At 39.4% G+C, this 19,261-nt stretch overlaps 1 protein-coding gene across 2 annotated transcripts in view; it reads left to right on the top strand.

Annotated features, from left to right (window-relative positions):
• Window positions 1-16,608, top strand: part of LOC117958765 (splicing factor U2AF 65 kDa subunit-like) — a 28,193-nt gene extending 11,585 nt beyond the window's left edge. The window contains exons 4-11 of one of the 2 annotated variants that reach the window (XM_034895387.1): window positions 4,218-4,369; window positions 4,487-4,603; window positions 5,823-5,961; window positions 6,921-7,000; window positions 11,450-11,572; window positions 11,649-11,735; window positions 13,728-13,970; window positions 15,868-16,608. In XM_034895387.1, coding sequence (XP_034751278.1) covers window positions 4,218-4,369; window positions 4,487-4,603; window positions 5,823-5,961; window positions 6,921-7,000; window positions 11,450-11,572; window positions 11,649-11,735; window positions 13,728-13,970; window positions 15,868-15,999 — 1,073 coding nt within the window. In that variant the 3' untranslated portion in view covers window positions 16,000-16,608. The remainder of the gene's footprint in view (window positions 1-4,217; window positions 4,370-4,486; window positions 4,604-5,822; window positions 5,962-6,920; window positions 7,001-11,449; window positions 11,573-11,648; window positions 11,736-13,727; window positions 13,971-15,867) is intronic. The other variant, XM_034895389.1, reaches the window with a different exon arrangement.
• Window positions 16,609-19,261: the final 2,653 nt, after the last annotated feature.

Raw genomic sequence — 19,261 nt, 5'->3', positions numbered from 1 at the left:
AGAGAAAACATGTTGGTGCCCTGTCGGGAGAATGGGTCCGCCCGGTCTCGGGGTAGGGGGGGGTAAATAGTCTGGGAGGACCGGCCAGGTGATCACAGTCATCCCATTATCGCCTCCGCTACACCTGCAAGTTAACAAGACAGTCCACAGTACACATGTAGGACAGGCCCAAGGCCGGCACACCAACAAACAGGACATCACTTTTATAGCTAGTGTTTGTGTAGATGCAGTAGCTGTTATATAGTTGTGAGGAATAGTTTCAGTTTTCTCACATCGCCACAGGGTTTGCTCCCCTAGCCACTGTACACTCCCGATTTAACCCACGTGGCTGTGGGGTTGCTTTCTTCTTCCTTCCCAGATGTTGTGGTGGTTTTCACACCAACATCTTCCACCTGCACCGCTGTTGGGGTCTTCACTATTTACCCATAGCTGGGGCTATTTACCCTTAGCTAAGGGCTATTTACCCATAGCTGGGGCTATTTACCCATAGCTGGGACAATGGTTGACGGGCATCAGGGCGTTTCCACTCATTGATGGGCTTGCATGCCACGTCTCTGGGGCCCACTGCTGCTCCTAGATCCTGTACAACTTAGCCTGGAACCACAAGGGACCAGTTACCATGTGTGCCACGGGGAGGCGTGTACAAAGTCTTGGCAGTGGAGAGGCTATGTACCGGCGGAGGAGGCTTACACACTCGGCTCCTCTTTCAGCCCTTGAAAACAAAGGGCTGTCCGGCTGCAGTAGCTGGAAGCAGAGAGTGGCGAGCAGAAGCAACATGTAGCATGTAGCATGTAGCATGCAGCATGCAGAATGCAGCAAGTAGCACACTGTGACTAAAAGCTCTACTACTCCAACACTACTGTACTGACGTATCACACGCCCTGCGAGCAAACACAGACAGACAGACACACACACACACACCCATACACACATGCACACACACACAGACACAGACATACACACACAGACCCACAACAATACACCCATACACACATGCGCACACACAGACAGACAGACAGACACATATGTGCACGCACACACAAACCCACACACAGACAGATAGACAGACAGACAGACAGACAGATACTATACCAGTACAAATGCATTTTCTCTTCCTCAGCCAGGCAGAAGCTTTTGGTACCACTTCTTCTTCTTTGGCTTTTGCATTACCTGGCTCTGAAGATCTACCACCCACCTCCAGGTGCTCTCAGTCCTCTCCCACTCCTGCTCTTTTTCCTGCTGAGCCAGCTTCAGGCTTTCTGTGGCCTGGAGGAGGGAGGATTTTTCTTCTATCCACTGGTTGAGATGACTCTCCAGCTGATGTTCATACTTTTTCTCAAGATCATCCAGGAGGTTCTTGTTGTTTTGGTCCTGCATCTCTAGCTGGGCTCTATGAGAAGCTTGGTATCTTTCCAGAATCTCCTTCGCCTCCTCGTCTTGTTTTAGGAGAGCTTCCTCCAACTTGCTCAATTTATCCTTTAGCTCCTGAGCTTGAGCCCTCTCCATCTCCAGATGGCTCTCCAACATCACGTTGGTGGTCTTACCTACCGTGAGCATCTGTCTCTCTTCTCGACGTTTCAACTTCTGAGTCGCCACAATATTTTTAAGGGCCTGCCTCTCTCCCTTCATCTGCTTTAAATCGACTTTCAAGGCTTCAGCAATGAAGGTCTGCAGGTCCAGATCTTTTGGGGGTTTTCCAGCTGAGATTTCAGACCCTCTGTTTCCCCTGGTGGGGAGTGGACACGTTCAGCCGGAGCCTCATCCAGCTGGGCTCTATGGGAAGCCTGGGATCTTTCCCGTATCTCCTTTGCCTCCTCCTTCTGTTCTAGGAGAGTTTTCTCCATCTTGCTCAATTTATTCTTCAGCTCCTGAGCTTGAGCCCTTTCCATCTCCAGAAAGCTCTCCAACTCCACGTTGGTCTTACTCACCTTGAGCTTATGTCTCTCTTTACAAAGCTCCATCTTCTGAGCCTCCACTTCCTTTTTCATGGCCTCCTTCTCTCCCTTCATCTGCTCCAATTCGACCTTCAGGTATTCAGTAATGAAGTACTGCAGGTCCAGATCTTTTTGGGCTTTTCGCAGCCTGTTGCTGATTTTTCCCAGCTGGGATTTCAGATGCTCTGTTTCCCTGGGTGGGGAGGGGACACGTTCAGCAAGCTGAACTTTCAAGTCACACATCTCCCTCTGCATCAGCTCTTTCTCATGGCCCCAACGGCTGCCCTCTCTCTGTTGTTGGAGATGATCGAGGAGATCGGCCAACAAGTCCTTTGGGATGATAAGGTGAACTCTCCCCTCAGATTCACATTGGGTGAGCGTTGCCTCGCTGTCCTTCAGCTCACACCGTACTTGTTCTTCAAGGGAACTGAGATAGAAATTGATTGGTTGAATCTCTCTGGAGTTGAATTCCATGTTTTCCAGTGTTTTTTCTCCTGTTGCAATGTGCTACTTTGGATTGTCACAGTCAAATGACTCTCAGATACAAACTACTGTTTGAGTGAATGTGTGTCAGAACTAAAGCTGGGTCCCAGTATTCAGTGTGTTGTTATGACAACAACAACATGTATTGTTTTCAATCCAAATGGTATTGTTGCTATGAGACACCAGTTTGTTTATGTTTGAATATACAATATGAATGTAATGATTTCTAATGATTCCTAAAATATGGCAGAAAGAACACTTAACAAAATATGGAAATTAAAAAGATGAGCAGTACACAGAAGTATGCACCAGTTGGGCGTTCAGAAACTACCTATTTTTTAAGATGTGCATTTACCACAATGAAAATAAATAAATAATAATAATGTATAGTAGTGCATCAACATAAAATGTTAATAGAGTTGATTTTAAAACAATAAACATGATCTTGACTTTAAAATACATGCAACACTGTAGCCAGTGGTTTACTTTTACTCCATACTCACCAATTGCCTGCTTCATGGCTGGTCATAATTTCACATTTTGCATTTTAGAAATACTCTCTGGTTTTAAATTGAGGCTGCTGTAGCTGTCTGCTTTATGCCACTATTGCAGTCAAAAGGTATTTGTTTGTTTACATATTCAAACATTACTAACTACTCTGTAGCCACCAGTGTTGGGCTAGTTACTTTAAAAAGGTTACAGTTACAGTTACTAGTTACTTATTCAAAAAAATAACTAAATTAGATATTCTGTTACAAATTTATAAAAGCAATTAAAGCTGCAAGCAGCGTTGGACGGGCCCTCGCCTCCTCGCAGGTCGGGGGTACTGGCAGAGGCCAATCTTTGCGGCAGGGCATTTGCGCGACAGTCAGACACTGCAAAGCCAGAGATTGATTTTGCTGCAGCAATCTGTGTGTGTGCTTCTGTCTGCGTGTGTGTGTGTGTGTTTGTGTGTTTGTGTGCTTCTGTCTGCGTGTGACCCAACCTGCTCCTTCCTTAAAAAGCTCCCATATGGATGTGTTTTAAAATTCTGTGTTTAGGTCAAATAAAAAGAAGAGAGCATGATGCCTTCTATTCCTAGATCTAGATAAGTTTACCAGTACTAATCTGAACTAACGACATGATCACTGTCACTAGATACAAATAAAACACTGACTTTCACTCGCTGCTATTCACTGACAGTAAAAAAAATGTCATTATTGTAGGCATTGCTGCGCTGGCACTGTTGCACCAGGAGACTTCCCCAATTCCTCATTTGCCCCTTTCAAGTCTGGCAGGTTTGAAATTACAGGGCTGCTGGCCTTTCCACCTCTTCCTCATCCAAGTCAGTCGCAGTAGTTCTAGTACTAGGCTGAGGCTACTCTCCCCAACGGGACGTATTAAAAATGAGATGAATATATTGAGTGTATATTGAGTATATATATTTTTTTTACCCAGTGGTGGTTAACCTACAAGTCATGAAAGGGGCGTGGTCTGTGTACATGGGTGTGGATAGATTATGGGGGGGTCCCTAATAAGGATTCACTGTGCCACAGGTATAACATTAAATCACGATTCATAAAAATTTGAATTGCTTAGTATTCTATGCAATAAAAAGGTATGTATAAAGGCTTTAGGCTACCCACACGTTATAGGCCCAGGTTAATATGCTTATACTTAATTTTATACAATATAGTAAGGGTCTGACTAACTGTCTCATAGTTAAGAGGTCCTTTTTAATTCTGGACTTGCATTAGAGACTCATTTTACTCACAGCCTAACAAGATTTGTCTGAGGTTTCTTGTGTTTTCTCTCCTTCAGCGGCCGGGCAGATACCAACGATAGCTCTGCTGGCGACTGCCACCACCACCGGAGTGGCTGCCGCTCCAACACAAGTGCCCATAGTTGGCAGTCAGATGACGAGACAAGCCAGACGCCTCTATGTTGGAAATATTCCCTTTGGAGTAACTGAGGTAACGTCTCTCTTGTTCCTCTTTTCTTTGACTTCCTGTTTATTCTGTGATATTTATACCAAACACGGATATGTTCACGTTGACTCCAGCCATGCTGTTTGTTGTCTTCCTCTTCAGGAGTCCATGGCGGAGTTCTTCAACGCTCAGATGAGGCTTGCTGGACTTTCACAAGCCCCAAGCAACCCTGTACTCGCTGTGCAGATTAATCAGGATAAAAACTTTGCTTTCCTAGAGGTACGTGCTGTGATGTATACTATTGTACCGTTTTATATTGATATTCCCGCTGCTACCTTTTTATAAATGCTTTATTCAAAAAAATAGTTTGACATTTTTTAAATAAACTTATTCTCTTTTTGAAGATTCTCTTTATCACTCTCATGTTTGTCTGTTAAATATAAGGCTACAGCCAGTAGCCGGTTAGCTTAGCTTAGCATAAAGACTGGAACCAGTGGGAAACCGCTACATGTAGCCTGGCTCTGTCCAAAGGTAAAACAAATCCCCCTACCAGCATCTCTAAAGCTCACAAATTAACACCTTTATACCTTGTTTGTTTAATCTGTATAAGAACTAAAGAAACGGACAACTTGCTATTTTGCAAGGATTTTATCTGATTTTTATAGTCCTTTTATTTATTCACAACTACAACTTTTTTACACTTTGTTTTTGTACAATTCATCTGAAACTACAGTCAGACTTACTTTTGTTTTTATCACAAAGCAGTTGGAGCAATAGAACCGTACAAATTAACTATAACATTACAAAGCAATACATATACAATACATTGGATATATTACTAGCCAGTTATAATAATAATAATAATAATAATAACAATAACAAAATACAAAGTGCTTTAAAGGAAAATGGTATACAACCTTTTTCTCATTTTTTATTTTAAACACAAACACACACATGTAGACAAATTAGTTGCATCTCTAATATAAATGTGTGGCACTTTATTTCCAGCAGTAACTTTAAGAATTGCCAGATTATTCTGCAAAGACATTATCCTGCTTTTTTATAATTTATTTATTTTTCTTTAATTTCCATTAATAACATTGTACCTTCTATTTACACTATTGTTATGATAAATGTGAAATGGAAATGTATTTTGGTCTATAAAGTTTTAAAAAGGAAAAACAATTATGAAGTAAACTTCATTCATCAGAACTCAGAACTTCAGAAATGCAGAGTCAGCAGCCATTTAAAAAGAAAGAGCAGACATGTTAAACAACAACAATGTTTAAATAATTAATAATAAAATGTAATAATGACAATAACCCCAGTCCATCAACACATTATCCAGGCATAATAAATGTAACTCATAATGGTTTTTTAAGCCTAATATAGTCATAGGATTTATTTTTTCTTTCTTTAAAAAAATAATATATATAACATGCAGATCTCAAACACTGTTGTGGGACACCAGTACACTCAAAATGATTATTCTTTCCAGTTTCGGTCTGTAGATGAGACGACGCAGGCGATGGCCTTCGATGGGATCATTTTTCAGGGTCAATCGCTGAAAATTAGACGACCTCACGACTATCGGCCTTTACCTGGCATCTCAGAGCAGCCGGCTTTCCACGTCCCAGGTTTGTTACTAAGTCATATTTTAGAGACACTACTTTACTCATTTTAGGCATAATATTTGTACTCTGGGGGTCTATTAGAATAGGTAGAATAGAATAGGTTATAATTTGATGTTTAAAAATCACATTATGTTTTTTCATGCTGCCCATTGCTGCTGTGCCTCAACCTGAAACACTCCGTCTGAGCTCTTGGCCCGCCTTCCTGAAAAGCCCACTCTGGCCTGATTGGTCAGCTGGCCCACTCTGTTGTGATTGGTCAACTAAATTGAAACAAACCACTGGGCGGGCTGTGCTTGCTCAGACAGTAGAGTTGAATGTCTTTGCCCAAACCTGGTTCAGTCTTAATTTCTATCATTTTACACGCGCTCGGGCTGGACTTGCCCTTGCGCGGGTTGCGTGGTAAATGAACGGTCAGGTGATGCGTTTCGATAAGCGCGGGAATGGATGCTGAGGATGTGAAACAAAGGCTGTCCTCTGGTGATTATGTTTTGGTTGCAGCGGCAAAGACCTTTTTTTTATAACATTTTATAAATGACTCATTCTTGACAAAAAGACACAGAGCACATATAATAATAATTTATTGGCTGTAAACTGTCAATCAAAATGTATTGCTCAGGCCGAATTCTGTAGTACTCGGGCCTTGTTGGGCCTAACTCGTAACTTTCACAGCTCTATCAGGCAGCACCTGTGGGCAGCGTATAAGAAAAACTGGCCGCCATATTTCAGAGCTATGTGTACAAGACGTTTTCAGGTGGAAAATGTGCTCTCTATGGGAGAAAAAGCTCCATTTGGAGTTAAATGTGTTTTTTTATACTTTAGATATCTATTACAAACAAAAAACTATATAACACAATAAAAGATTGGAAAAATCTAAAAAGCACACTAGGGGCTTTTGAGTATTAACACATTCTAATATATAATATGAAAAATGTTTTCTTTGCTTGTGGTTTTGCCGTCTGTAGGCGTCGTCTCCACAGTTGTTCCTGATTCCCCCCACAAACTGTTCATAGGAGGCCTGCCCAACTACCTTAACGATGACCAGGTATTTAACTAAAAACAGACTGAACAGGTGCACTTTTATTTTGCTCTCACTTGCTGAGGGTTTTGTTGCACTTTAAACATGCTGATAATGTTTTACATTTTGTTATGCCATGAAAAATCTAAAACTGTGTTGTGGTAGAGAGACAACTGGAGTCTTCCTAAAAAAAAAAAGTAAAATAAAGCTGAATGTTTATCAGAGCCAGAAACAGAACGTGACCCCAGAGCGTAAATACATTAAAAAAATGATTTAACAATTATACAATACAGAGAAATGAGTTCATATTTAATGATTATGTATGAATATGTATCTGATCTTTTAAAGTAATCACAATGGACAACTTCTACAGATAATTAGCTTTTTATTTAAATAGATAGGTTAAGTGCAGAATGCAAAATTTCTTTTGCTAAAACTAGCTTACTTTAAACAAACATTAATCATATCATGTCATAAATCGTATTTGAATATTTTAAGGCTTTTATGTGACTAAGTAAACTCCTTATACCTTTCTCATGTTAAGCATACTGATTAAAGAAAGGTAAGCAAAGTCCAGTATATTTACATAAGAGCCTGATAAACTGCATTTATTTCTGTGTGGTATTTAGGCCTGAAAGTTTCTCCTGATTCATTTGACTCAAAATTGTCAAAGGAAAAGTCCACCTTAAGAAAACAGGACGTTTTATTTAGGAAAGGAGCATGGCTGTAACACATCCTATAATTCAGTAACTACATGATTAGTTGATTAAATATCACCATGATAATTAATCACTGAGCTGAAAAGAAAATGTTATCAATTGTTTTAATTTGTCTCTTATGTGATAACAAACCTTAGTATCTTAAAGTTTTGGTCGGAGAAAATATGTTATCTGATATAAGTATCTTTGGACCATTGATTGATTGATTGATTGATTGATTGATTGATTAAAAAAATAAATATTGGCAGATAATCGACAATTGGAAGTATTTGTTCATTTATGCCCTGATTGATTAATTGTATAAAACACAAAATCAAGAAAGAGTTTCTGGTTTTAGCTTCTCCAACATGTTAATTTGTTGCTTTTCACGGTTTTTAAATCAATTTGTATTGGGTATCTTTGGATTTCGGACAAAACGAAGAGTTTGAACACATTTTGTGATGGACATTTTTAGAATTATTTCGTATTATTTATTGTACTTTACAGACCAAATATGAATCCGCTTAATTCGCGAAGTATAGGTTATGGTTTGGCAATATGGTAACGTTTTCCAACTGGCCACCTTCAGCCCAACAACTGGTGATTGACAGCAGTTGTAGCAAAACAAAATAACAAAAATCAACCAAAAAAACAACAACTGCTAATGTAATAGGCCTACCGTCGATAGCTGATATATTTGCCCAATCCCTCAACTCTAGTATGTGTAGTTACAAGTTATTTACCTGCACACACAGTTCCAGTATAATGAGATATACAGACATACAGCTACAACAACAAGCTGAACACATAAACACTATTAAATACTAGTAGGTAAACAAATATATGGATATATAAATATGCATACAGGAAACAGTGAACAACAACATACAATATCAATATGTCAAGTTTTCCTGTAAAGTAAAAGCCACTTCCAACATTTAAAAAATCAGGTGTAAATCTAAAATAAAATGTTGTGATATTTACCTTTATGTAATTATCAATTTTTTTTTATTTTCTCAACTCCCAAATATTGAGTTAATTATCAGCCTCAAAAATTTGGTTTTAGTCGGTCCAAACTTGCAGTACTACTCTGCACCAACAAATACATGTAGATGGTTGTAGAAAGGGCTTAAAATCAGGCAGGTTGAGGAAAAGTGGGAACACCCAAAACAAAGTCACAAAAAAATCCAGAAATACATTCAACATTGGAAATGAATCATAACTAAAAGTGTGACTATATTGGTGGACTTTTTCTTTGAGAATTTAAAAAGTTACAGTCAATATTTGGACATAAATAGGTTTCACTCACGTCTAATACTTTGAAGGGCTATACAGTTTCACAGCTCCAACCGCTGTAAACGTTAAACAGTTAATTTAAAGGGTTAGTTTGAATTTTTTGAAGTTGGGTTGCATGAGCTACTTATCCACAGTCACTGGGTCACCTACAGTAGATAGCTGTTGGTACGCCCTCCAGCAGGTAGCACTACCCAAACAGAAGCTAAGCAATGTACTGCTGTGGACATAGGGGCAGCAGCTAAATGTTTTTAATTAACTAAAAAAGGCCCCGCCTAGAAAAAACAGACAGTGAAAGAAATGGACCAACAGACCTCGTTGCTCTGGACGGAGACCGGTGAAGGATATTACTTTTCCGATGAGGGCTGAGCGTTACTGCGCAGCCTCCAACTGAGCATGACCACGTAGATGTAACAAGAGCAACGTGTCTGAAAGTTGTAAGTCTTCTGGTAGCTGTGCAAAGAGAAATTTTAATTATTCCTAATCAGTAGAGATGGAGAGCATAGGTAAATGTAGGGAGATAACATAGACGCAGCCTAATTATTGCTAGCTAAACCTAGCTAGTTAAACCTAAACAGCTAATGTAAGTCAAAACTGTCTGTGAGCTTTTCCTGACAATACGGTGATTTATCAACTGTGCAACAGCAAGTCACTTGGTTATGACACAATTGTTTTTTACAAAAAACCCTGCTACAGAGCCAGAACGTGAGATACAAGGTAATGGAGCCTTTTATACACAGTTGTGTGTCTTTAGAAATAAACAATGGGTAAATAGAGTCTTTAAATGCTTTGGTTGTAAAGTTATTTGCTGTCAAAGCGACTGGCTGTTATTAGCTGTCAATGGAATGCTAACAGCGGGTGAGTGCTTGGTAGAGTTAAAATGGCGCCATATGAGCTACGCTTTGTCAAGGTTGGCTTACCCCCTTGAGAAAATTTAATATTCTTTTATTGTAAGGCATATTTAGCCTTGCTTTACATTGCTGTCAGGCAGCCATTTCCAGACTCCTTAGATAAAAACATTAATTTTACCTGGCTTAACACTGGAGTGGCTGATCTACCGCTGCCTTGATATCAATGACTTAATTGAATCTGATCTATCCCTTTTGAAACCTCAGACTCACACAAAAACACAAACGAACTGATCGAGGCAGAGGTAAAATTGGTGTTTTTGTCAAAGGAGTCTGGTGGCTTTGAATAAATCATAGGTAGTGTCTTTAGTTCCCCTTCGTAAAGAATTCTGTGATGACAAGTTAAACAGTGAACATGTTACTTGCAAACTAGATTTTTTTTGGTGTCTAAAATGCCTTTAGCTGCTGCCCCCTGTCCCAGCAGTACATTGCTTAGCTTCCTGTCTGCGTCTCAAACTGGGGGCATGTTGACCACCATCTACTCTAGGTTATACACTGACTATGGATATTTAGCTCCATAAAACCCCACTTAAGAAAATTACAACTATCACTTTAACTGTCCATTCTGTCTCATTTATTTTAAATAGCTTACAGAGCACATGTCGCCTGATGTATATTATTCATTGACTTTTTAATTTTTTTTTTTTATTTAATACTTGAAGCCACTTGCCACTGCGTTGATACTCACAGCTCTTTCATTTTTGTTCCCCCACTTTGTCCCCAGCTAGGGGCCTGTAAGATCGTTAAGTCTGCGCTCATAATTTGTTCAGTAGTACTCATCTACTGCTGCCATGCCAACATGTAACACAAGGCAAGTAAGACATTCTGGTCCTCACACGGATACACTCCCAGCCAGCAGGCTCCCTTACTGGCTAGTTTCTGTCTCCCATCATGCTTTTGGAGCGCGTTTACGAACAAGGGATTTTGGGGGTTAAGGCCTGATCATTAGACTTGGGGATGTTGTTGACGGTGGTGGTGGTGGTGTTTTTTTTCTCTTTTTTTTTTATTTTAATGTAAAGGTAAGAAAACTTGGTAAAGAATATTGTCCATCTGCCTTTAGCTGGCAAAATACAATAAAAGACAATCTTTAAATCTAAATAAGACCTTTTATTTTATTTGCACCATTTACCGCTGAGCTTGTCGTAAAAAATAACTTTGAATATGAGATAATTATTGCTCTTTCAACCTAATTTGCATATTTATATCTACAGTGTATGTCTCAGTAACACTTTAGAAAATCTCAGGAAGATATTTTCATGATCCCTCAGATGTAGCTCAGTTCCACATCATCAGCTCTTCACAAACCCTACACCCTACCCTAAACCCTCAAAAGACATAAACGTTTTTATACACTGCTGTCTCTTCTTTCTTCTTTCCTTCCATAGCAATGTAAAATCTCTCAAATACAAATTGCACAAACAACTAAAGCTAATTCTATTTAACTGCATACATTTTGTTTCCAATAATAATGTAGTTAAATGTACTGTGTTGCAACATTTAGACTTCCCTCTGTATTTTTCTGCATGTTTGAGATAAATTTTCAGTCTCATATCTTGTTGTCTGACTCTTCTTTGCAGGTAAAGGAGCTCTTGACATCGTTTGGGCCTCTCAAAGCGTTCAATCTTGTGAAGGACAGTGCCACTTCACTGTCAAAAGGTTACGCCTTTTGCGAATACGTAGAAGTCAGTGCCACAGACCAGGTAATGGTGTCATCAGGTGTTAACCGTGTTAGCGGTGGTGTTTGTTACGTTAAGATCTGTGTGTTTTCTCTGCCAGGCAGTTGCTGGGCTCAATGGAATGCAACTGGGCGACAAAAAGCTGATAGTCCAAAGGGCAAGTGTGGGAGCTAAAAACGCCAATCCTGTGAGTCCTTTTATCTTCCTTAAAGATCACAGTAGGATGCTACACAGTAGTAGTAGCATAGGTCTGACAGTGAGTCTGCATGTACAACAGGGAAATAATCAAAACTAGAAAAGGTTTATTGCCACGGTAAATTTGTGGAAGTATGTGGAATTTGCCTTGGTGGTTGGTCCTAAACACACCTCAAAATCCATGGTGGATTACTTGAAGAGGCATAAACTGAAGGTTTTGCCATGGCCTTCACAATCTCCTGATCTCAACATAATTGAAAATCTATGGATAGACCTTTAAACAGCAGTGCGTGACAAAAAAACTAGAAATCTCAAAGAACTGTAAGACTTTTGGAAAGAAGAATGGGCAAAGATACCCCAAACAAGAATTGAAAGATTCTTGGCTGGCTACAAGAACCTTTGCCAAGCTGTGATACTTGCCGAAGGGGCAGTACAAGGTATTAACTCTGACCAAACTTTTGCAGACGCCATTTTTTCTATTATTTTGAAACTGTAAATCACGGAAATAAAATCTAACTTTTTGTGACACATTAAACGAATGTCTAATCTCTCATTTCACAGATTAGACAGAAGTCTAGGGTAGATCAGGTGGGGTTAAGAGTCAGTGTCAGTGGGGGTCCTGGGCCTTGGTAATGAGGCTGACTGCAGAGGGGAAGAAACTCTCTTCATGTTGTGAGGTTGTGGTCCTGATGCGTCCTGCCGCAAGGAAAGGGTTCAAAGTGTTTTGGCGTTTTTCCATTACATGGTAGGCCCTACCTGCTTGACTCGCCTCAACTCTATTCTACTTATGAAAAAGGCGTACCGATCCTGGAGAGAGAGGAGATTGCAGCCAATCTCCTTCTCAGCAGAGCAAATGATACGCTGCACTCTGACAAACTGGTGACTGGAGATGCAGCTGTTTCTGTACAGGGAGAAGAGCAGAGGGGAAAAGATGCAGGCTTAAGGGGAACCGGTGCTGATGGTCAGAGATTCAGAGAAATGTTTCCCCAGCTTCACGCCCTGCTTACGGTCAGAAAGGAAGTCTCTAGTCCATATCCACGTCCTTCCATATCCAGGATTGCTCTGGTTCTGCTGGAAATTCTGCCGGATGTCACTCTTTTTGAATGTCGTTTTCAGATGTCCAGTTAAGGACTGGGACATGCTCTTGGCTCAGACCATGGCACGGTATGACCCCTGCAACTTGAAGAACTGGATGATGAAGGAGGGGCCTCCCCATGACGACCTTCCTTGTGTTGGAATATTAAACTCCGGTGGATTTCTGAGGACTATGGTTAGCTGCTCCTCAGATCTCTGCACGGTAATTCCAGACAGCTAGCTAGACTATCTGTCCAGTCTGAGGTTTCTGTTGCACAACTAAAACCACTTTTGAACCACCTTTTTTCCACCAAAACAAGTTCCATCCCGAGGCTATTTTGCAGCGGAACCGTGGCTCCACTCTGCGCTTAGACGATTGTGATTGGTTTAGAGAAATTCCAATAAACAAGAGCACGTTTTTCTCCCATCCTGGATTGCAGTGTGGACTAGCCGCGCTGTGGAGAAGGGTCTGGCAATGTGAGACTAGGAAGTCTGTGATTCACTTGCAGGTGGAGTCAGGCAAATCCTGGTATTTGTTGTGATTCCTTGTTTCCTCGAGAAAATAACTGTGGGAACCTAGAGTTTTTTGAAAAACATTCTTCCCAATTAAACCAAACCGTTAACCAACCGTAAACAAATGAGATCCTCTCTGGAGCGTCTCCATTTAACAATGTAAAGACTCACAGTGGCAGATGGTGGGAGTTGAAAGTCATCGGAAAAAAAGGACTTCCAACATGTTGGTCTTCTGAAGGGAGGCCGAAGAACCAGTAACAGGCAGAGGGGGGGGGGGGCAGGAAGCCGCTGACTTTGTGGAAAATACATTTGTCGTGAGACTAAGGCTGAGAGTCTGGAACTTTTTTTGTGAAAAACAAACGAAAGCTGATGTATACAACATCTCCTCCACTTCCAGACCTCCATCATAGAGACCCCTGTGACGCTGCAGGTCCCCGGGCTTCAGAGGCTGCAGAACTCTGGCATACCCACGGAGGTGCTGTGCCTTCTCAACATGGTGATGCCCGAGGAGCTGGTGGACGACGACGACTACGAGGAGATCTTGGAAGACATCCGCGAGGAGTGCTGCAAGTACGGCAGCGTCCGCTCCATCGAGATCCCCCGACCCGTTGCCGGTGTGGAAGTCCCCGGCTGTGGAAAGGTACAAGTTTGGACTTCATTGTTTTCACAAAACACAGATTATGGTAACATTAATTACACAAAGCCAGTTGTTATTGGCCTTTGCTTTAAACTCTTGAAAAAGATAGTGGAAAATGTCAAAGTTCTGCTTGATTACACACCAAAACAGTTCCTGAATAACGTTGCAATTCCCCGGGCTTCAGAGGCTGCAGAACTCTGGCATACCCACGGAGGTGCTGTGCCTTCTAAATCAATTTTCTTGAAGAAAGTTAAACTGAAAACAAATACCAATCCACCCATCCTTCCTTCCTTCTTAACTCCACACATCCACTGGGCTGCCAGACATAGAAAAACTACATATAATAAACATGTAAACAAGTAAGTTAGACAGAGGAGTGAAGGCATTAGAAAATATTCACATTAAAGAAGCTGAAATTAGAGAATTTTTACTTTTTTTTATAAAAAAATGACTATTGGTCAATTTTCACAATAGTTTGCGATAGATGTAAAAGCTGACCATGTTTGCAGCTCTACATGTTTCTCACAGACAAGTTCAGGGAAGGGGCTGTGTGCGGCTTTTTAACAGAGGTGGGGAAGTTAACCATAGGTGTATTTGTCAAAGTCTCACTTTTGTGTCACTTGTCGAAGTTTGTTTTTGAGTGTGGAGTCAGAATCAGTACCCATGAGAATGGCACCAATGTGTATGTTCTGCCCTCAGTGGCAGTAATGAGCCCATTAAAATTAGTGGTGGTGGAAAAAATTGTTACAACATAGTATCGCAATATTTTTAGTGACAATACTGTATCGATACACAGGCGCCAAGTATAAATGTTTTATTATATTTGTGTTGGTCACTTTGTCTGCTTGACCATCCCATTTTGCAGCAATAAAATTGAAGGGATATGAACCAACAGAGAAATGAATCTTTTTTTTAAATTACAAAATAAGAAGTTGGAAAAAAGGTTATAAATTGCAATATATCGCAGAATTTTGCAATCTGTTTAAAATAGCAACAATATTGTATGGTGGCATAAGTACCGTGATGATATGGTATCGTATGGGGAGGCGTCTGGTGATTCCCACCCATAGTTATAATGAGGTGAATGAAAATGTCACACTGAAAACTTAGTTAGCCAGGCGACCCAAGGTGAGAGTAATGCTTTATTGTTTGGTCGCACCACGTTTTAATATTACACAAGATGAGAAGAAATAAGACTTTAAGAATGAAGACAAACTGGTTGGTTTGACAAATGTCCGTCGGGTTAAGTTTCCCACCTCCAGGAAAGAGCAGAGTACAGCTGCTTCTCTAACACTTTCTTTGGGAAACATCCAAGACGGAGACACACATTTTGTGGACAGACCCAATGTTTAGTGACGTTTCCACACATGTAAAGAAGCTCTGAATGAGTGTAATATTTCATGCATACCTCTGAGATCCTCCTCATCTTCATCTGCAGCACAAAGAGGAGCCTGTTCAGTGGAAGGCTGCTCCTTCCAACTCCTCACTCGGGGGGAGGAGGAAATAGGGCAGAGAGGACAATACAATACATACATACACACATACATACATATATATATACAGTACATATACATACATACAGTACATATACATACATACAAATACATACATACATAAATACATACATACATACATACATACACTGTATGTATACACTTAACACTGGACTCAACACTGACACTTTGATAATAATTGATGGTCTTTTTTCTTTATTTGACGAATGTTCTTATTGTTATTATTATTATTATTATTATTATTATTATTATTATTACTGTTATTTTGTTGTCTTTATACTGTCTTCTTCACATATTTTTTTCTTGCAAAAAGTGCTGCTGTAATTTTTAATTTCCTTGCGGGCGTCATCCCAAAAGTTGTGTTGTGTTTTGTTTGTTTTCTCCAGATCTTTGTGGAGTACGTTTCTGCTGCAGACTGTCAGAAAGCCATGCAAGCTCTCACCGGCCGCAAGTTTGCCAACAGAGTGGTGGTCACCAAATACTACGACCCAGACATGTATCACAGACACGAGTTCTGAACGTACAGACGAGTCCTCCTTTCTGTCGGTGCGCTCGGGTCGAGTCCAGTCCTGTTTCTTTACTCTTCTGAATGTTGCGAACGCGTCCATGAAAAGACTTGTTTTATGACATCATCTGCTTAACAAACTGGACTGCAGTGTGTGTTTCCTCATCGAATATCTAACTCCCAGCTTTAGCTTGAACAACCACACCGTGAACTGATCTCATTCTGAATTTTAAAAACATTGTAGTGTCCATAACATTGGTAGAAGAATGAATGCGACATGTATCTAACCTAAACTAATACTGCCTGACGATGCCAGAGTAGCTGTCTTATCGAGTATGCACTATATTAGGAAAAAAAAGTCAAATGTTAAGATTTTCCTCCTGAGCACAAACATTAATTTCTCTGTTTTAGATCTGATTGGCCGCTGTAAATGATGTGGCTATGAGACAAAAAAGGTTTTATTAATTTATTTATTTGTTTTTCCAAAGTCATATTTTCATCTATACGCCACATATTAATGTCCATTAATATGTATGATGATCTCACCTCCACTGCTTACTTTTTGTTGCCAGAACGGCCTCAAATATTGCAAAAAAATGAAATATTGACATCTATAAGATAATTATAATAAATCGGTCATGTACACTAGAAGCGACATGACTTGTGCCAAATACGATCATTATCCTAATTGTAAATGTTTTATCTGTTAATACACCCATGGGCAGCGTGCGCTCCCTTAGGGACAGAGAATCTTTGATAATACATCGGTTAGTCCTGAAATCTTATTTTGACATAGCAACATTAACTAAAGGGGGCGGGGCTTATTTAATGTTGTGTCCATCTAGCAACTGTCCACAATTAGTTGTCAACGGGAGAAAAACAAAATCAATCTGTCCTAATAGTCTCATTGAAAAAATAAAGCAGATTATGCAAATATTAGGAAATGCAACTTTATGTTTTGTAGATGGCGCACTACAGTTTTTAACCCTCATGTTGTCCTTGGGTCAAACTAACCCGGTTTCAGTTTTTTTTTAAAGTGTCACAAAAAATGGGCCGTCAAAATGTCAACATTAAAAATATCCCAAAACTCAACAACAACATTGAAAACGTGACAAAACAAATGTTTCATGGTTGACGGGAAGACAACACAAGCTTTATTGTTTGTTTGATCTGTTAAAAAAAGATTGATAATAATAATATTACATTTTTTTAATAACTTTTATCTCCTTGAAAAGTGCAGGCACAAATATCCAAACAGTTTTCTGCGACATTGGGATGTGAGAAAATATGCATTTTAATGTCAACTGCTATGCACAAATACAGAAAACAATACGTTCTGTTTTAAGGTAAACAAATTGTGTTTTAGATTAATAGTAAGTTTAACATATCAACTTATAATAAACCGTGTTTTCCATGTTTTTGGGTGGCCAGACAGTTAAAAACTCTTTGAGTTTGTACCCTCCCTGCCACTGCCATCCCTTGAATAAATGCTTGCCTCCACCGTCAGCCTGCCTGTGTGGGCGTCTTCTTTTTTTGGGTATTATCTGATTGCATCAGCTGTAAGTGGAAATATATATACTGTATTCTGTGTGGGGAAAAAATACAAATATGTACTCAAATTCTTATTCTTATTCTTCATTGTCTTCACAGATGTTCCTCCATTTCCTTTAGTTGGTAAGATATTGTATCTGTATTTTATACACTGTTCAAACACCTATCGCCGTGTAATGCATTGTAGCTATGCAATAAATACTCTATGAATTTACACACTTGGCTGTGGATAACCTATTATATATTATATACACCACCATTTCTCGTACATATTTTATGGTAACACTTTACAATAAGGTTTACAAACAAAGGGTAGTTACTGTTTTGGAAAGGGTAATGAATGATTGGTTACCCTTTTTCGAAGGTTACTTACTCTTTTTCAGAAGGGTAGTTACTGTTTTTCAGAAGGGTAATAAATGATTAGTTACCCTTTTTCAGAAGAGTAGTTACCCTTTTTCAAAAGGGTAGTCACTGTTTTTCAGTAGAATAGTTTTTTTTTTTTTTGTGTACCTTATTGTAAAGTGTTACCATGTGTTTTATTTTGAAGGATTTTACCGGAATTGATTATTAAAGATTGTAGTAGTTACTGCAACACATATTTTGATTTGTCACCATGCCAGTGTTATCTGTAACATCTGTGTGAAAATGGTTACTGTCAATAAGTACAAGTCATTGTTAGTGTGATTATTACTAATTGCAACATTAACATTAGTATTGGTAAATCCTGTATCAATACTAACCATTATTTTTCAAAATGTTATTGTTGTGGATACCGGGTTAACCAAGACTACTTTTTTAATGTTTTCTCTACTTACATTTACAAAGTTTGCTGCCAGTGTAATAGTAGACAAAAGGCTTTTAAATGTTTAATTTCGAAAGATTTTACCGGATGTGATAGTGTGTCTGTTACGTTTGGCTTTAGTGTTTTAAATGATAGTCCACTGCGCCCTCCAGTGGCCACAATGAGCAGCTGCAAAACAACATTATTTGTGGCTAACGGTCAGTGTTAATCAATCAATATGTACAAATATTTATGATGCGCTTATTACTAACAACAATAACATAATTTGAAGAAAAAAAATTGCATGTTGAATTGCTTGTTTTCACTTTCAATACTGTTATATTGAGGAGAAGTTCTTCCAGGCATGACGTGAAAGTCAGCTACGAAATCAAAGTAAAGAATAATAAATATAAGTAACAGAACTACTGCAATCAGAAATTAATAAAATGAATTGATGAATGCTTTTTCTACATTGTTCACAGTTAGAGACTTCCCCTGTGTTATAGTTATTTATTCTCACTATCCATCTTAAGGAGTTTTAATATGGTTATTAATAGGCATCCTATTACAAATATTAATAGTATCGTCACTTATAATATACATGTTGTCATCAGTCAGTATGAACCTCAGCATTATATAATGTCTAACCACAAACAGCCCTTCAGTGAATACTGTGTGCTGCCCTCCACCACGTTTAACCTGTGGCTAGTCTCCCACTGTCCTCATGGATCGGTAAAACTAAAAGCTAGAATGATACCTTATTTCATAACATGACAAATACAACTGATTGCTAATAATGCAGTACAGTAACTAACTGGGGGGGGGGGGGGGGGGGGGGGGGGGGGGATGTATTGTCTCTTCATTGATTATGACAAGAGTTCTTGCTTTCAGTTTTCTCCTAGTAGTTTGTTTTTCAGCTAATTCTATCTTTAATCAAAGCCAA

The sequence above is a fragment of the Etheostoma cragini genome, chromosome 15 (genome assembly GCF_013103735.1).
Source record: "Etheostoma cragini isolate CJK2018 chromosome 15, CSU_Ecrag_1.0, whole genome shotgun sequence".
Taxonomy (NCBI): domain Eukaryota; kingdom Metazoa; phylum Chordata; class Actinopteri; order Perciformes; family Percidae; genus Etheostoma; species Etheostoma cragini.
The sequence above is the reverse complement of the archived record's forward strand: the minus strand, read 5'-3'. Positions and strand labels throughout refer to the sequence as shown.